Source organism: Thunnus maccoyii, chromosome 23 (genome assembly GCF_910596095.1).
Source record: "Thunnus maccoyii chromosome 23, fThuMac1.1, whole genome shotgun sequence".
NCBI classification, from domain to species: domain Eukaryota; kingdom Metazoa; phylum Chordata; class Actinopteri; order Scombriformes; family Scombridae; genus Thunnus; species Thunnus maccoyii.
In genome coordinates this window covers 22563330-22582056 of record NC_056555.1, presented here as the reverse complement: position 1 = coordinate 22582056, position 18727 = coordinate 22563330, and the positions used below count along the sequence as shown (strand labels likewise).

Here is an 18727-nt window from a genome sequence, read left to right as displayed (position 1 = left end):
GTTACTTTCCACCACTGCTGGTCTCACATATGGTTTTACACTCTGAGGTCTTGTTTTAAGTTTCTTTGCTCCAGAAGTCTTCTGTCGAGGTGCTCCAAAGGCTGATCCTGTCTCCAATCTGTACTTAATTGCAGAAGAGGCATGGAAACTGATGCCATTTCCGAGTTGCCCAACTTGTTCTGCAAAAACAATATATGGCGTGCCTCTCTGAGACATGCGCAGTGAGTGGCAAGACTGTGTAAACAGTGAAGAACAAGCAAAAAAATCCCTACAAGTTACACTTTTCACCCAAATGTAGGCTGAATTATTCTCCAGGTCTGGTTGAACCTGCAAATGCACACATGCATTTTATAGAAGTCAGTGTTCTTCTGGACGTCAGGTTGGTTGTTTTCCCACCAACATCTGTATTTGCTCAGAGACACCTCAAATCTGCAGGGGCGTGACCATTCCTCTGTTCTGCCCACAGTGTGTTCTCTCCCCTTCCCTTTTTTTTTAAACTGTTTCTCACGTTCATGTTGGATACTGACACACAACTTTTCTGATCTTTTTTTTGGATGGTCATGAAAAAACTGCATGTGACACTCTAGTTATTTTGTCTAACTGCCCACGCCTACTCCCATTCCTCTGTAGGCCCTCATGGGGGCACAAGCAGCATATTGTCTTTCTTTTTCCTTTGACCTCAAAATTTTTTTGTTAAACGGGAAGGATGGAGCCATTATCTGAAACACGCACAGGGGGTGTGGTCTCCTCCATCAGACCCTTAGTGAACAGTTCATAGATCTACAACAGTTAGAGTGGACAGAAAGAAACAATCATAGTGATGCAAAAACAGGAATTTAACAGTGTTGTCATGGAAACTCTTTATTAGAGCAGAAGTCCCCATTAACTCTAGAGCCCTAGACTACATTTTTCATCTCCTCCTTTTACACAGTTTACACCATTTTGTTTGGAATTTTTTTGTATTTTACCATTTTCAATGTAGACACTGTAATGGCTAAACATTAAGTCCCCTGCTGTCTTAAAACTGTGAACTAACTGAACTTAAGCTGAATAATTTGTTCAAAGTTGTTTGTTTTGAAAATGCAAAATTAACTCAACCAGAAGCAACAAGTCACACTGAGAGACCATAGATTTGCTTTTTATTTGCATTTTCATAGTCTGAAGAGTCTCTTCTTTCTCTTTCGTAAAGGAACTTTTGACTTTTTTTTTTTTTATCTCAGCTCCGATCTGTTTGAGGTTTTTCTTTTTCAAATAACAACTTTCCTTCAGTCATGAAAGGGAAGTGAAAATCAGTCTCACGTAAAGGCAAAATGAGGAAACTGAGACAAATTTACACAACAGAACAAACCCTTTTTGTCATCAAGTATTATTCCATAACAAGAACTTGATGTCCTGTAACCTGCAGCCTCCCATAACCGTTAGGTTAGGTTCTGCTTTTCGTTTCCACTTTTACAAAAGAGATGGTGAACAATCTAGTGCAAGTGAGAAAATAGAATATACTGTAGCAATGTAGCCTTTTTAGACCCACCTCTTGAATTTAAGTTGAGGAACGCATCCATGAGACTAACATTTTTGATTTTTAATGACATGTCTTGGTAACTATGGGATTGATTGAGGATGAATCTTACCAGTGTTGATAATCATGTTGCTTTCTCTGTAGCCACTATAAGGTTGACATTTTTACTTTTGAGTGAAATGTCTTCACAACCATTGGATGGATCGCCATGAAATTTAGTACAGATATCCATTATGCCCAGAGGATGAATCTAACTTTAAATGTAGCACCACCAACAGCCCAAAGTTTTCACTTGTCCACTGAAATATCTTAAATATCTCAACATCCACTAGCACAAAATGTGTTACAGATGTATCCTACTGACTGCGATGATCCCCCAACGTACTTTGTTTTTACTGCTAATTAGCAAATGTTAGCATGCTAACACGCTAAACTAAGATGGTGAATATGGTAAACATTATTCCAGTTAAACATCAGCATGTGAGCATGTTAGCATGCTGATGTTAGCATGTAGTTTATTTAGCCATGACTGTGATCTTTCCCTCACAGTAACAAGTAGTTTTTGTTGCCTAAACGTAATCCTAAAGGTGGCAGATCAGTTTAGTCACATCAATTTACTGTAATTTATATCTTGTTATTAACTGGATGCATTTAAATGCTCCTTTTCATGTTTAAAGCATAAGCCTGGTGATATTCTATGTTTTTTATTGTCAACAAATCCAATGAAAAGTCAAAAATGTTGTTCCTCTGTGCCGTTGACCTCCAATCTTGTCTAAAATCTACAAACCATGAACACACACGTTGTAGTTTATTTTGATTCAATCACCACACACACTTTCCTGCTGCTGGAAATACTCACTAAAGCACCAAATATAGATACATCCACTGCAGAGAATAGTCCTCAACAAATGCAGGACTTTTTCAGGTTTGTTTGCTAAAAAAAAAACAATGTATCTGTGAACTGTTTTTTAAGATCTAATGACCTTAGCGCCACAGACAGTCAGAAAGTACTGATAGATAGACTAACACATTTTTGGTTTTTGGTCTTTTCGTGTTGACTATAAGGAAAATATAAAATATAGCCAGCCTTATCTTTTAAAGTCACTGGTTCCTGTGGCCATCTGCCAAATACTTAATCCTGTTTTAACAGCATTCATAATCAAGACAGATAATCTTAAGTGGCCCCAGAGTCTGTTTTGAACTTGGCAAAACTGCATTTTTGTGCTGGGCTTGGAATGATTTGCAAGATAAAGTTCATTTGGAAACTTCTACTTTCGTATCAGGCATTCAAACACCAAAGAAAGCTATTGTTTTAATGAGTCAAGCCTCTCTAGTCATATCTTATTGCTTTATGTGAATGTTGTAAAATAATTGTCTGTGTTCTTATGTGACTATATTAATTTCTCTTAGCTGCAACTTTCACCAGGTCTCTAATGTAAAAATTCCCTATTTAAATATAATAAATACATCTTCCAATGCTGTACTAGATCCCAAAAACTAAAAAAAAATAAATTTTTAAATAAAAAAAAGTGAATAAAATCCATCCATTTAGATCCCTTATTGACTGCTCTTTAAGTGTTATTGTAATGCAGAAATTAAAGCGTTTCAATTTTTTTTACGTTTTAGTAAGTTTTTAGGGAAATGTTGTAATATTACAACATTGGGCTTAGCTGGGAGTAAAATTTCTGTATTCGTACTCACATCCTCTGAACAAATATACAGAACAAATAAGGGCTAATTTGCAGGGTTGACTTCTTATGTAGCGCCATAACAGTATATACCATGAATAATAATCACACAACAGTCATATTTTTTATGAATAGTCATTCATTAATTAAAAAAAACAGGATAAAATTGTATTTCCAAAACTGAATTTCATCTCCATCCCATTGTTCAGCCATGAAAAGTAAAGACGGACATCACACTTGCTGCATAGCGTGTTGGTTTATCCTTTATTGCAGCGCCTGCAGCGTCCTCTCTTTGTCTTCACTGGAACATGTGTGATTTTTCAGCGAGCGATACCTTGTCACAGGGAATGGTGTGTTGGTTTGATTGGGGCTCGATGATAATCACTGGCTGGGAAGTCAGTGGGTTGTTGGGGTTTTTTTGTCCACTTCACTGGCATCTTCATCTGCCTCTTCGTCACTCGAATCAGTGTTGTCTGATTCCATTTCAAAATCACTCTCACAATTTTGGATGGCAACAGTCATATCCTGCACACTGTATAGAAGACCTCTCTTTGCTGGTTGCATTCAGAAATGGAAAAAAGGTAAAAAGAAATAATAATAAATATATGTATTAATGATACATATAAGTATTATACTGTATGAGATAACCTGAAGGAATAGATAGGGTGGTGGACCAAGTGTTCAGGATTGAGAGCCAAGTATTTTCCAGGCTAAATAATATCAGTGCAAATTAATCCTAATTAATTTACACATTCCACTAAATTCACACAATACTGTCTGACGAGCCTATTATGCTCTCTACTTATCATACCAAAAGGAGTACTTCCATCCCCCCAGAACATTTACATCCCCACACCAGGACCTGAACAATGCAACAACCATCCCCCAAAACATTCAGAACCTGTTTCTAACTAATGTAACAGGCAACTATTTGGGCAAACAAACAAAACGCACAGAAAAAAGCCCAGGATCAGATACAGTTTCTGCTACAGATTGAGTTTCAAATACTGCAACCAGAAACAGTTTGTTCAATTCTTGTCTAAACTCAAAATTTTAACAGAGAAAACAAATTTAGAACTTAGTTATAGTGAATCATCAAAGAAATTATATTTCTATTAGTATTTTTACCATATGTGAACGTGTGAGAAGTGCAGTGTCCCCATGTCATGCATAGGGTGCACATGCTATTTTGACTACCACTCTAACCCAGCGTTGTAGAATTACAACATAGACATAACAAGTTCAAAATCAACTTTGATGAATGTTTTCCACAATAACTAAGTATCTACATGTTGTAGACATTGTAATCATCACAAAAAAAATATTCAAGGCATGTTACTTACTTCTTTCTTGACAAATCCGGTCCAACAAAACAAGAATATGAGCTTGACAGAAAGTTTGCAGGTAGTTTGAGTTCATGGCCAGATTGCCAGACCATCCAATGGCATTGCAACGATAAACAATAGGACCCATTGACTATGTAAATGTAGTCTTTAAAAGAAAGCATTTGCAGCATTTTTTTTAGGAGAGCTAAAAGTGATGTATAGCAACAGTGGGCCTTACAGGGTTAAAGCTGCAACTGGGGTATGAAAGTTATGTTCATGACTGCGTCCTGTTGTCTCATGTAGATTTCAGGGATTGGCTGCACATCAGTTCTGTGTGTTGTAGCTCTGTGTTCACCTTCACTCACATTCACTCTGCAAGCAGTTTATCACAGCGCACACACCGCTGCACATATCACATACACTGTGTTACATACACACAGTTTCACTTCATCTTCTGAGAACCAGTCACCAAAAGCTGAAAATGGGGAAAATTAACGGATGCCTCAAATGCCTTTTTATCTTCTTCAACGTGTTGTTTGTCGTAAGTAGAAAAGCTTTTCTGATTTCTAGGGGTTTTTTTGTTTTGCTTTGTTTTGGGGTTTTTTTATGTGTATTTTTTTTAGGTTTTCGTTTGTTTGGTTTGGTTCTTTATACATCTAGATAAAATTTTACTAGTTTAGAATCTGTGTGTGATGCAAAATTATAAGAAAGAAAGAAAAAATCCACAAAAAAGAAGTTACATAATGGCTCATGTCTCAGTTTCAGTTTCTTTTTTTTTTTAAATATATGATGGTTTTTTTTTAATGTTTGGAAACAAAAGTGTTTTATAAAAAAAATGTATGTGAAAATAATTCTAGTTAATTATAGTTTTTTGTTGAATTTTATGATTTTTCTTAACAAAAGTAGAGATGGAAAAAATGTCAGCATGTATAAGACTACATGTATAACATAGAAGTTACAGATTTTCTTACAAGAATGTGAAAAAATAATTTTCTTAAACAAACCAGTAATGTCTTAACCTGTAAATTAAATTCACATATCAAAAATAACACGTAAAAAAGACCTCAAAGAAATGAAATGATAAAACATCAAAAACGTTTTTTTTTTGGACAATGATTCCAGATGTTGCTTTATTGCACATGTTGAGTAAAGCATCATTTCCAGTAACAGAGAGACAGAAAAGAAAAAAGAGAGAGAGAGAGAAAGGGAAGGACAAATATCTACAACGGAGATCATATTTCAGCCGTCCCCCTTTTCTTTCATTCCTTTCTGCTGCAGAAACATGTTTTCAGCTCCAGAGCTGATTAAAAGAACAGAGAGAGGAAAAGAGGAGGGGTCTGATGAGTCTGTTTTCAATTTGGGGGAACATTTTTTTGGATGGAAAAAAACTGCATAAAAAAGTCACTTTCTCATAATTAAAAATGCAACCGATAATAAATAAAACGATCAAGTTTTTTTAACATCTAAAAGTTTCAAAAAGGATTATTTTTCCATTTGCATGATCTTTTTTTTTTCCTTTTCCAGCCCATGCATGCTTCAATTTCACCTTCTTTCACCAGCCTGTTTGTTTTTACTAATTACTTCATAAAGTTTGATTAGAGTGTTTTAGATTAGAACATCTTTAGATTTACATTAAATTCATTTAGATGAGATACTTCGATTCTTGAATATATTTAAAACAAAACATGAAAACTTTATGCCTGCATGCACACATATGGTGTCCAGAGATAAAAAAAAAAAAAAATGTCCGAGATGAGACATTTATGTGGGTGTTTGCATCAGCCTTTAGTTGATATCATCAGGTGTGACGCAGAAAGTCTCAGGTGTTCAGTTTATAGAGCTCTGTCTCCCTCTAGTGTCTCTGAGCAAAAATTACAGACACCCTGCCAGGAGGTCAATGAGGCCAAAAAAAAAAAAAAAAAAATCCTGACATGCAATAGTACAAAATGTTATGGCTGTCTGAGTGGAAAGTAGCGAGACAGTAAACAGATGTTTTTGTTTTGGAAACCACATATTTACAATTTTACTGTTTTACTCTGAGAGAAGAAACAATTTTCCATCTACTGAAAGCTCTTAGAATCATGTGAAAACTCTTTGTAGTGTAAAGATAAAATAACCTCATGTGTCAATTATATTACATTTTGTGTTTTAAAACATACATTTATCATCTGAATGCTTTATTCCCCTCCTTTCTGATGTTTAAAGCAGTGGTTCCCATACTTATTTTTACTAATGATATACATTTTTCCCCTTCATGGCACCCATCACACAATGCCTTGACACTACCCCAACTTTTCATTAAAGCCATATGATGTTAACACCGAGTCACATATTCGGACCAATGATTTCATGTTTTTATGGCTGCACCATGTCATAAAATATAAATATTCTTAAGTTTTGTGCACCGTTTAAACATTTTTGCCCAAATTCATCATGATGCATTTGATGCCTTTGGGAACTTTATTATAAAGTTATGGGAGTATGTAAAGATGGTGTCATTGCAGAGTTTACAGGTTTCATCTAACTGTTTATTTATACTGTATTACTATATTTATAACTTTTATTATCCCATGTAGTATTATATGTTATGTAAGTCTCAGGTAATTGTATGTTCCTCTACATTGTTTCCAGTTTCTGTCCCCAAATCATAAAAAAAGAAAAGAAAACAAAAAAAAACAAAAAAACATGTTTTTGGTGGCACGCTCAAGCCTCCATACGAAGCACAAACTAACCAGAATGATGTGTCCACAGATCCTCGGATGTCTGCTGATCTTCGGGGCGGTGAGGGCCTCCACCTACAGCGCTCAGGTAAACAACAGCATCATTGTTGAATCTTCATCATGTCTTACAGCGTTACATCAAAATACAGAAAACCTAAAATCAGTAATGTATATATTTTTAATTCAATAAGTAACCACAAAGAAATAAGGTGACAAAAACAGTTAAATTTCACTTTTAGCGTTTCTTTTGTGCACTTGTTCTCTCAGACGGGTACGCCTGAACAAACTGCATCTTGTAATCTTTCAGTGTGTTTAGTTTAAATAAAGCTTCACAAATGGGCTAGCCATTTAACCATGACAACAGTCGTGGTTAAAAGAAGCCAGTGTGAAAGGGTGATTCCAGTTTTCTATAGCTTGGGTCTTAATTTTATAGCTGTGTTGTCATATCTACCAGTTATGATACCATTGCACCCATCAAGTTAGTTAGACATCACTACAGCAACAAACATAAGAAGTCTGACTATCAGATCGCTTAGAAACACCCAGGTTAGTCAAACGTATAAAGAAAAAGAGAAAACAAAGGCGAATGGTAAAATTATTACCAAAATTATCCCTTGTAAACATCCATCACGCTTTACAGACCATCTTTGACCCACCATACTTGTTGTACTTGTATGCGTTTACAGTTTTCTTTAAAAATGAAAGTTTAATTATGACATTTCAGGTGTTCTCATTTCCAGTTTTGCCTCCAAACAAGCTGATAGAAATGATGGTTAAACCTAAGAAAATAAATTGTAATAAACCTTTATAATCCTTTAACTGCTGGATCAAATCGCAGCTTCTCTGTAGAGCATTAAAGGAATAGTTTGCAATTCTGGGAAAAATGCTTTCTTATTGAGAGTTAGATGAGAAGGTCGATGCCACTCTCACATCTACAGTAAATATGAAGCAGGAGCTAGCGGGTAGTTAGCCTAGCTTAGCATAAAACTGAGTTAACCAGCTAGCTAGACTCTGTCCAAAGGTAACAAAATCTGCTTCTCTAACGCACACAAATTAATCTCGTTTGTTTAATCCACACAAAAACCCAAGTGTAAAAACAACTTTTTAGCAGTGTTGCAGACAGTTACCAGTATGTGTCAAACAATTTCTTGGCCCCAACACCCAAATTTGTTCTTGGAATAACAATATTAACTCTACTTCTACTGCTTTTCAGAAAAACATAAAAATACATGGTTAGTGTTGGACCAGACTACCAACGCTGTCAGCAGAAGCTACAGCAGAAATGAGGCTGTTTATGTTTATGTTTAAATGATGAGTGTGTGCTGTTATCTGCTAGATGAATTCCCCCCGAGTTAATTATCTCAGTTTGGTCAGCGGTCGCTGCCAAATAACGCATTTACAGCTTCCTATTACAGGATGTCTCTTGGCAGAACGTGCGGCAGATTTTCTGTAATGTGAAAACAAGTGAAAACAATCGTGTCAGTTTTGTAAAAACTGATTATGTAGGGTTCGTTTCCTTAACAAATTAATTACTTATTGCACTTTTAAACCATGAGTTATATCTATTTTCCTGTAACATTAAAAAAAATATATGTATAACTGCCTGCAGCCGGCTGTATGAAGGCTCTGGAAACTGATTCTGTGATGGTTTTGATTAAAACAAAAGGAGCAGATTTGTGAAAATCAAAGCTGATTTTGTTCGTCAGGACATCACCTGTATAATTCTGTAAACAGTAACACATCTGAAAATACATAATACCTGTTTAGAAATATGTAAAACAAGTCGAGGTGAAGAATTCAGAGTGTTTACAAGGTGGCAGGGAGTTGTGCAAATGTAGAGGAGACTTTGTTTTGTTCTCTTAATGCAGAACAGATGAAGCTCGGGGGAGGTTTCCATTTTCATAGCTGACTTTCCCTGTGAGAGGAAAAACAGGATGGCACTGACAATGCTATCAGATCAACGGAGGGCCGCACGACAAAAGACAGCAAAAAAACCAAAAAAACTAAAACAAAACACATCACTCCTTATGGAACACAGCATCCTATCCACTTTTAAACAAATCAAATTTACTTTCCATTTCTGCTGAGCGTTGTCCTCTGCCAACCAGGATCCACTTTCCAGGAAACAAGATTTAAAGTTGTTAATGGGATAATGCTTGATAGTCAATGGGTGTGGTGCTTTAAAGTGTATTGGCTGAGGCAATGTTGTTGCCTGTTGTTGTTTGAAAAAACTGGTGTCATCTTATGTTAAAAAAAAAAAGTCATTTTACTGCAACTTTCTTATGCTGTCTGTTCAATTCAATGTAATTACATAATGCTATTATAATAGATTAATGTGAAGGAGAAGGTTGGTGACATTATATATTTTTCTTATCGCCAATGAAATGAACTGATCTTACTGTGAAACCGAAGCCTGATATAAACTTATCTGCCATGTAATTGAACTGACAAAGCAGCAATATATGAAGGTAGCATTTTTGTGTATTATTCAGTGTTTGAAGAAAGTCCTGAGTTTACAATAACGTGCCGAGTTTCTAACATGTAATATGTAATAACAAGAACCTAAAACACATCTCTTGGTAAGTAGTAATAACAAGAAAATCACCTGATTATAAAGCAGTGTATTGCTGCCACTATGAACAAAAAGAAACTTGAAAAGAAACTTTTCACTTTTATTACATAATATTATATTCTATTATATATTTTATTATAAAATATATTATATTTTCCGTTATAATGACATATCACTTTACCTGGCACCAATGCTACATTCATTATGGTGCAGGTTTTGGGGAAAAATGTCCAAATCTTGTTGGACCTTCATAATCTAGATGTGAAACTGTGGTGTAACATAACCTGTTAGCCTGAATTGCAATCATACCAAATATGTAATTTGATAAAAATCTGAAACGCATAAAGTCGTAAAATGTAGAATTTTACCAAGCTTTGTATCCACAAAGCAACAGCGGCACACCACAGATAGACTTTATTGGTCTCTCATTGGTCTGTTGGCTTCATGCCTCCTAGAAGATTTAATGGAGCTAGCGAGCAGTTAGCCTAGCTTAGCATAAAAACTGAGTTAACCAGCTAGCTGGGCTCTGTCTAAAGGTAACAAAATCTGCTCCCGTAACGCTCACAAATTAATCTTGTTTGTTTAATCCACACAAAAACCCAACAACTTTTTAGCTGGATTAAAAGCTGAAATGAATTAACGTAAAATTGATTTCATGGAGCAGAAGATTATAGTTTAGTAAAGTTTACTGTTGGAGCAGTTTATAATAGCACAGGTCAGGAGAGATATAGAGCCATCAGTTATCAGGTGTTTTGGATTATAGCATTTGTTTAAATGGCATCTTGACTACGTTTTCAACATGCAACAGGTTCTACAGTGTTGGGAAGTCAAATAATTGAGACATGTGGAGTCACGCATTTTTGTTTTCTTTAATGGGATTTGTTGACAATAAGAAATGTAGAATAATTCCTGCCTTATTAATTAATCTACTGTTAAAGATTAGAGCTCTGTAGTAATTCAGTGTCTGTGTTGTGTTGTTGTCCTGCCATGGCGGAGCAGATGTCGGCGGTTGGGGGCCCCGGAGTCGGTTGGGTTTGGGTGTTTGCCATCGGTATCCTTGGCATCTCCATCCTGGGAATCTACGCTGGCTGCTCTGAGAAAGACCTCATCCTCAAAATAGTATGTACAACACCCCCTGTCACACAGAGGTTTATTAGAATCAACTCTACAACTGAGTCATGACGTCTATTTTTTGGTTAAATAGACAATTTTGTTGATCTTTGCATATTGTTCATGTTGTTTCATGTACAGTTTGCAGGCTTCATGGCGGTTGGAATGATCATCATGCTGATCTTTGGCATCATTATCGCTGTCATGAGAAACAAGGTAATCTGTCACTCTAGCTATCTGTTGAGCTATCTTGATGCTAATTTTCATCCCCGTTTTGCTCCTGTTATTCCCTCCATCGCTGTATATTATTATGCTGAAGTTCTCTATCTTGATGCTAAGTTACCATTACTCTCCCTCTGTTATATTCTTTTTCTGACTTTCTTGATGCTAGTGCTCTGTTTCTGTATCAGTATGCTAAAGTTGTCTCTCTATATATATATCTGTCTGCTCTCTCTCTCTCTCTCTCTCTCTCTATCTCCATGTTATTCTTTCTCTGTCAACCATGATGTTCTCTCTTTCTTTCATTATTTTTGTGCTCTCTTATCTTAATGCTAAAATTTGGCGTTTATCTTGACGTTACCTTTACAAACTCTCTCTGTATCTTGATACTACTTAGGCAATTTGTACTGAAAAATGTCCATTGTACTATTTCCCAAATAAACCAGCCACAGCCAGCGTGTTCTATTAAATGACATTGTAGTAGCTCACACAGACAGTGATGGTGAACCGGCAGTAAACATTCTAGGTTGTTATGGTCTGTTGAGAGTCTAATTTTGGTCAGAGAATCTGTCTACCTTGATGCTAATATTGTTTACTCCCTCGCTGTATCTTGATGCTAACCGTGATCTCTATGTCTACCTGGACACTGTTCTTCTCTGTCTCTCTTGATGCTAACCTACTCTCTCTCTCTCTCGTCTATTGACATGATGCTGACGTTGTTCTGTCTCTCTGTTGTTGTTTTTTTTTTTAATTTCCATCTATCTTGATGCTAATATTGTGCTCTCTGTCTGTAGACCAGAGACAACTTTCAGTCAGCCTCCGCTGAATATGCCAAGCCTTTAATGGAGGACGAAGGATTCAGAGCAACGCTTGACGGGCTCCAGCAATCTGTAATGCTCTCTGTCAACTATTAACCCTAAATAATGATAAATGTAGTCTAGCTAGGCTAAACATGTTTCTTTTAGGTTCTTCTTGGATGAATGCTTTCCAGTAGGTGTTAAAAGAGGGTGTCTCTCTTTAACATACAGAAAAACCTTTCAGATCAACAGTCACATTTTTTAAACTTGAGATTGTTGCATTTATGATTGCATTCCAGTCACAGAAATACGATAGGCTTAACAGTGACTGTTTCCAGCTGCTGAAACTCACTCTCTCATGTGTCTTGTCGCAGGTCCAGTGCTGTGGAGTGGCGAGTGCCGAGGACTGGGGTAACGAAATCCCTCAATCCTGTGAGTGCACAGGATATGGATGTATAGCCAAACCTCAGGTTGGTTTTGCTCTCCTGAAAGATCTTAACAATTTGTAAAATGAAAAAAGAATATCAGGTTAAGAGATATAGAAATTTAGTTAGCCTCATCTCCTGGGAGAGCTCACCACTTTTCACTCAGTGTACCAAAAATTGTGGACTTTGTGTAGTCAACTGTGTCGTTTATGTTAATAAGCAGGGAATATAGACAGAATGTCTATTAATTGCAGGGTTGGTTGCATCTCCAGCTCCTTGTGTTCACATGTTGACCTCTTATAGTGCTATAGAGAAATATCTTACGAGTCCCTCCCTGTTTTGCTCGTATTGTGCACACACATTTCCTGCCTCTTGTTTCACACTATTCCACTGACTGACAGTTGAAGAAAGACAGTGAAGAAGAAAACTGCATGCTAGTGAAAATGGTTAAAAACAATGTATGCTTGAAAAAAGAAATCTGCTTTCAACATGTTCACAAAAAAACTCCACAAGGCACCTTTCAGTAAGATGTTAAATTCACCAAAAGCCATAAAAATCTTCATTTGAGCTATGTTGCTATCAAGGTGTCTTTGTATATGCACCACTGTAAAGCCCTTTGTTCTGTACTCTGGATAATTAAGCTAAAACCTAACTAGATAAGTGTGGTGGCAGCTTCTCTAGTATTCAAAGGATCAGTGTGTAGAATTTAGTGGCATCTAGTGGTGAGGATGCAGATGGCAACCAACTGAATACCCCTCACCCTCACCCTCCCCTTCCATGTAGGAGAACCCACGGTGGCCACAAAACTCACGAAAAACCCTCTCTAGAGCCAGTGTTTGGTTTGTCTGTTCTGGGCTACTATAGAAACATGGCAGTGCATGTGATTTTACACTAATTAAAACATACTTACGAATATTATATTCCATTTCTGCCAAGTCCATTAGATGTATAATACTTTAATAAAAGTTTCAGATGCTGCCTGACAATCTGACACGCACTTTCTTTTCAAGCATCCTGAGGCCTTTCATTTGAATGTGTTTTGTTTCTTTTTAAAATCATTTCATTTTCTAACATTCCTATAATGTACAGTACTTTTGTTTTCTGGTATTTGACAGAAGATACATATACAGTGGACTGTTTTGCCTTGTTTATTATGGTGACCACATTTTGTTGTTTTCTTGCAGGGAGTGAGAGGCCCAGATAGAGTCTATGGTCAGGTAAACAACTGAACTAGTCAAAATACCAACCAATCGACCAATCAGTGATCCTTCCAGATAATGACCCTCTCTCCATTTCCTTCTCTGCAGACCTGCAGTACCTTCATCTTCATGTTTTTAGACATCTTCTTCAAGATCTCCATGGGCTTCTTCTTTGGTTTTGCTGTCACCGCAGTAAGTTTCATTGTGAAAAACTTCAGGAGGGAAAATAATCACACAACCACAGGACACTGAGCTGCTGTGCCTTCTACTAAAAATTGGTTTTGTCCATTGACAGACTGATAATTCTGGTGGTATAGAGTTGCAAAGTGGATGAGTATTTTCTTTAGTCCGCTATATAAGTTGTTTTCTGCATAGACAATATGAGGTGTTGGACAGTTGTAGCAGGGGTCGGACATATATAAAACTCTCCTGGTGGAATCAGAACAAAAGAAGAAGAATTTTAGAAAATATCTGATTTTTGGTAAAAGTAAAGGTACAAGCATGATTAATTAAGAACTACTAAACCAACTATTGCACATTTTGGTAGGAATGTCCAACCTGAAGGTAAAGATAGCATTTTATAGAAACTTGATTAAAAAAAAAACATTCAGTAGTTTAAGTCAGTTCACTGTCAAATTCTGTCAGTTTTCGATGAATTCGCAACTATAGTACAGTGTTTTGTTCCCTTCTGTAATGACAATGCGTTCTGAATTTGCTACAGCTTTTGTTCACACCCCTCAATGGCGTGACAAAGCCATTGTTTTAAAGTCACAAGTAGGTCTCAAGTCTTGGAAATGATGTCTGAGTCAAGCCCTGAGCTAGGACAGGGAAGCCTTAAGTCTCAAATTAAGACCAAAAAGTCAAGTCCAAGCTCTAAACTTTGTGTTTCAAATCATAAACAAGAACAAGTCATTATGGTATTAGGAACAGCAGCAACATTAGGCCAACATGCTGACATGGGCCCATGGAGAACTCTAATGCTGCATGCCATACTGGGGAAAAATTCCTCAGAAACAAAGATGAAATAATTGTTTCAAGCTTCTGGTGTGAATTCAGGTTGTCTGACAACTTGTCTACCTGTCTCTTACCTGTCTAGCTGTTGGGACTTCTGGTCTCCTTCCTGATGATCCATCAAGTCAAACGTCATGACAGCTCCGGAGGGGCGTCCATTGCCATGAAGGGCTACTGAAGAAAACCCTCAACCCCCGACCTTAACCTCTGCACTGTAACAGGAGGACTCAGTGGTCAAAATATGACCTCTTCTCTTTACTTTTGTATGACATTTCTGCCTTTTAAGAGTGTGATAGAGAAAGCAGGAGACAGAGGGACGAAGTGGCATGGAAGATTTCGTTTGGGAGAAAAACTGCTGCCTTGCAGCAATTTATTCTTTCAGCTTTCTATTGTAGAATATATTGCTTGATTAGAAACATTTATTTTTTTGTGAATCATTATATCGCTTGTATTATTTGATGGTATGCAATATTATAACAGTCTTCTATAAAAGAAGCAGTTTCAAAGCTCAACCTTCTCCACATCCGACTGGAGCTCTATTAACCCAAGAAGATCATAAAATCAGAGCTATAGCCTAAAACTCGAGTGATTTTAAAGCTACAGTATAACAATTTGGAAAATCCTCTTTTCCATCTCATTCCTCGGTCACCATAAAATCGCAGTGAAGTGCCTGTGCATCTTTGCAAAGTTGGTGGTGTGAAGCTTGGTGATGTAATGTCTACTCGTAAGGCTACTTTATGAACTTGTGTAGCTTGTGAGCTGACCACTAACATGCTAGGCAGCCAGGAACATGCTAGCGCTACGCTGTCACATTAGCTCTTCCAGCTAGCTGGATTGCTAACTGTAGGCGAACAGATCAAACCATGTTTGCACACCATGTCTCTTTTGTCGAGCAGTTTATACTCCGGCAGAGGGTCTAAATGATGTGGATGGTACAACACCGCTACAGTGCTATTTCCCAGCTTCTCTGACTTTCTGTGCCCTCAAAAGTTCAGCACTGTCAAGATTTGCTGTTGGTCAACAAGCAAATTTGTGTGTGAAAGTGAAATTCTTTGGAATGTAGTTTTGCCCCTTATTGTGCTGATTTTTTTTAAGCTTAGCTTAGCACTGGGAGCAGAGGGAAACTGCTAGCCTAGCTCTAATGCTGTCTTACAACACCATGTGTTAATATTACTATTCTGTTAATTCAATCAGAATCTGCACTGAAAATAACTTCTCACACAGATCGGGAAACAAAACTTCTAGATGTGATTGGTCTTAGTATTTCTGGAAACATCCGCTAAAAGATCAGAGATGAAAACTCTTCTCATTCCAGGCATATTTTTTATTGCTCTTCAGTACTGTTAACATTAAAAATAAAAGAAAGAAAAAAAGTTCTTTTTAGCTCTGGGATGTGGTCAGTAATCTGGACGTGAGTTTTAGAAACATGAAATTAAGAAATAAAATTTATGACCTTCTCTGATCAAATTCATCCAGTCTGAGGAGCAGTTAAGTTTCACCTGTATGTGGGTTTAAACAAAATGTAAGACAGTTAATTTGCTTTTTCTTAAAAGACTATGGGTATTTCTATAGTCACCCAGATAGTATGAAGATAAAAATAGAGCAGTCCATCCACTGGACTTCAAAAAGTTGTTTTTTTTTTCAAAAATTTATCTAATAAAATGCATCCTGAGGGAGGCAGATAATGTTGGTAAATCCCAGCAACATTTGCAGCACTGAGACCAAAAATCAGAACATGTCTCATTAGTGTTTTTACAAATGTAAAAGCCGTAAGATTACATGCAGACTTTCACTGAGGACAAAGTCGTGTGACAAACCAAAAACTAACAGCTCAGGGTTGAATACCCCTCTACCGGTAAAAAAGGGACCAGGATTAAAAAAGGAAGACAAATACTGTAGCAAGAAGTGTTTTATTGTGAAATCTGCAATCATATCATGTCAGAATAAAGTGTAGAGGCCGAAAATCCACAAGTTCTCACTCTCTTGTTTTCTAATGTGATCAGTATTTCCTCCCCTTTGGCTGGGTTTGATCTGCCAATGTTTTCAGGGCTGATGGAGGCCAATCAAAAGGTTGAAGGAGACGATGGGGTTTGGAGGGTGGGGGATAGCGGGATAATAAATGGGTTACATTGAAAAATATGTGGCCCTTAGGAGTATGAGGGAGCTGATCCGATGTTTTTGAAGTTGATCAAGGGGTACTGAAGGGTTAAGAGAGACATTTGAAGGGCTAATAGAGAGCTAAGGAGTCCAAAGCGGGTTCCAGATGGCTGACATTTGGATAAAGGGGAAATTAGAGCAGTACAGGGGGTCAATAGACAGGAAGGCACATTGTGTCATGGCAGTATCAGCTCCACAGGAAATGGGATGTCTTGGTGTTTCGGAAAGAACATCTTGCCTGGAATCCAGTGAGGGTCAAACAACCAGCCGAGTTATCTTTTAACACAGTGTTACTGGGAATCCCCCTGCAGTTCACTGTAAGTGTCACCAGTACTGGTGTGTTAGAAAAACAGTACAGCTTGTTAGATCTTTTTGGGGTTAGAGTTAGCCCCATCTAGTGCCTCTAGGGCCTAATTCTAAAGCAAAAACTGGTCCTACTAATATCTGAATGACCCTAAAACAGAAAGCTGATTACCAATAGAAACACTTGCTTTTGTTCAGTGTTATTCACCAAAATGTATTGTATGTATCTGGCCTGACAAGTTTGTAAAAAAAAGGACCCTGCAATGTTTAAGTCTGAGACTCTCCTCTCAAAAAACCCCCCCCAAAACAACACAACAGGTCGTAATGTCAGTCGCCAAAACCAACAATTATGTTTGAGTGACAGATGCCATCTAGCAGCCGTAGTAATTATGACCTGGAGCAGGGTCACAGTTCAGATAACATATATATACACATTATATAAGTTGACAATTTTCCTCATTAACCCAACAGTGGACTTTGCTGCAGGAGATCGCTGTTTGTTTCCTGTTTCCAACCACCGTTTTTTTTTTAAAAACCATAACGATCATCCCCTAACCCTTAACCCTGTGGTTATTATTGTAGCCACGACGACATAGGGTGCCTAAATTTAAGGAAATAGTACCTTTAACCCACACCATGTTTCTCTAACCTTAACAAAGTGATCATTTTAACCCAAACCTTAGCCCCAGCAACCACATCCATATTTATGTGCTAGCAGTCTTCTTCCCTGTACCCTTCTTCCCCTTCACTTGTTCATTCCTACATTTCTTGTTGCATTACTGTCACCTTAAGATTGGTGGAATACTGTGAAACCATTGGCAGGAATGTGTATCACTTCACGCGCTTGTTTGTGCATTTGCATACTTTTGTGCACACGCAAGAACTAAAGTAAACTAAACTAAACTAAACTAAACTGGGACCCAGGTATAAAATATGCTTCAAAGCACTTCTAGTGGTCAAAGGGTCCAAGGGTACTTTCACAGCTGGAGTATGGGACTTTTGTCTCCCCACTCTAACTCTGGCAGTGAGAGTAATTACAAAACGCTGTCAACATGTGCTAATGTCATAGACTCCATTTGGTTCGATAACATTTGGAAAGTCTAGAAGAGCCGCACGATTAAATTATTTTATCCCCATTCAAGTTAGCAGAGGGCTAACCGGAAGTGTCTAGTGCACGTGCTCTGCTCATAGAGCATGTGCATTCATCCTGCCAGGGCAGGAATGTCAAACCAGACACCAGATTAAAAACTCTGGTATACTGTGAAATACAGAGAGATTTACCTGCCGGTGATAGGCTTAATCAGCTTTGTGTGAAAGGCTTGAATGTTAACAGACGTTCATTTATATGTAAAAGTTTTGCACTGCAGGTTTTAATCTCCTGTCATTGACTGTTATCATTTTAGATTAAAATTCAGAGCAAGTGTTAGAATGATCCAACCGAAAAACCAAAATTTTAATCCAATCAAAATAATAAATCAGAGTGTTTAAAATGTGGGCACCCTTGTCCACATACCTTTGGTCTAGGGCTGTTGTTTAGAATAGGCCCCTTCATTCCTCTTAAAGGTACCCTGTGGAGTTTTTTGACCTCTTGCAAGCAGGTGATGCAATACACAGTCGTGCTTTACACTATTTCACTCATCTACGGGTGGCTATAATTCACCAAGAAATACACGGAAGTCATCAAG

General features: G+C 37.3%; 1 protein-coding gene across 1 annotated transcript; it reads left to right on the top strand.

The window, feature by feature from the left end:
* Nucleotides 1–4924: 4924 nt before the first annotated feature.
* Nucleotides 4925–16550, top strand: LOC121890410 (23 kDa integral membrane protein-like). The gene is made up of 9 exons (XM_042402639.1): nucleotides 4925–5070; nucleotides 7281–7337; nucleotides 10821–10940; nucleotides 11073–11147; nucleotides 11945–12040; nucleotides 12322–12417; nucleotides 13557–13589; nucleotides 13680–13763; nucleotides 14668–16550. The coding sequence occupies exons 1-9, from the start codon at nucleotides 5011–5013 to the stop codon at nucleotides 14758–14760; spliced, it is 714 nt and encodes a 237-aa protein (XP_042258573.1). The 5' UTR covers nucleotides 4925–5010; the 3' UTR covers nucleotides 14761–16550.
* Nucleotides 16551–18727: the final 2177 nt, after the last annotated feature.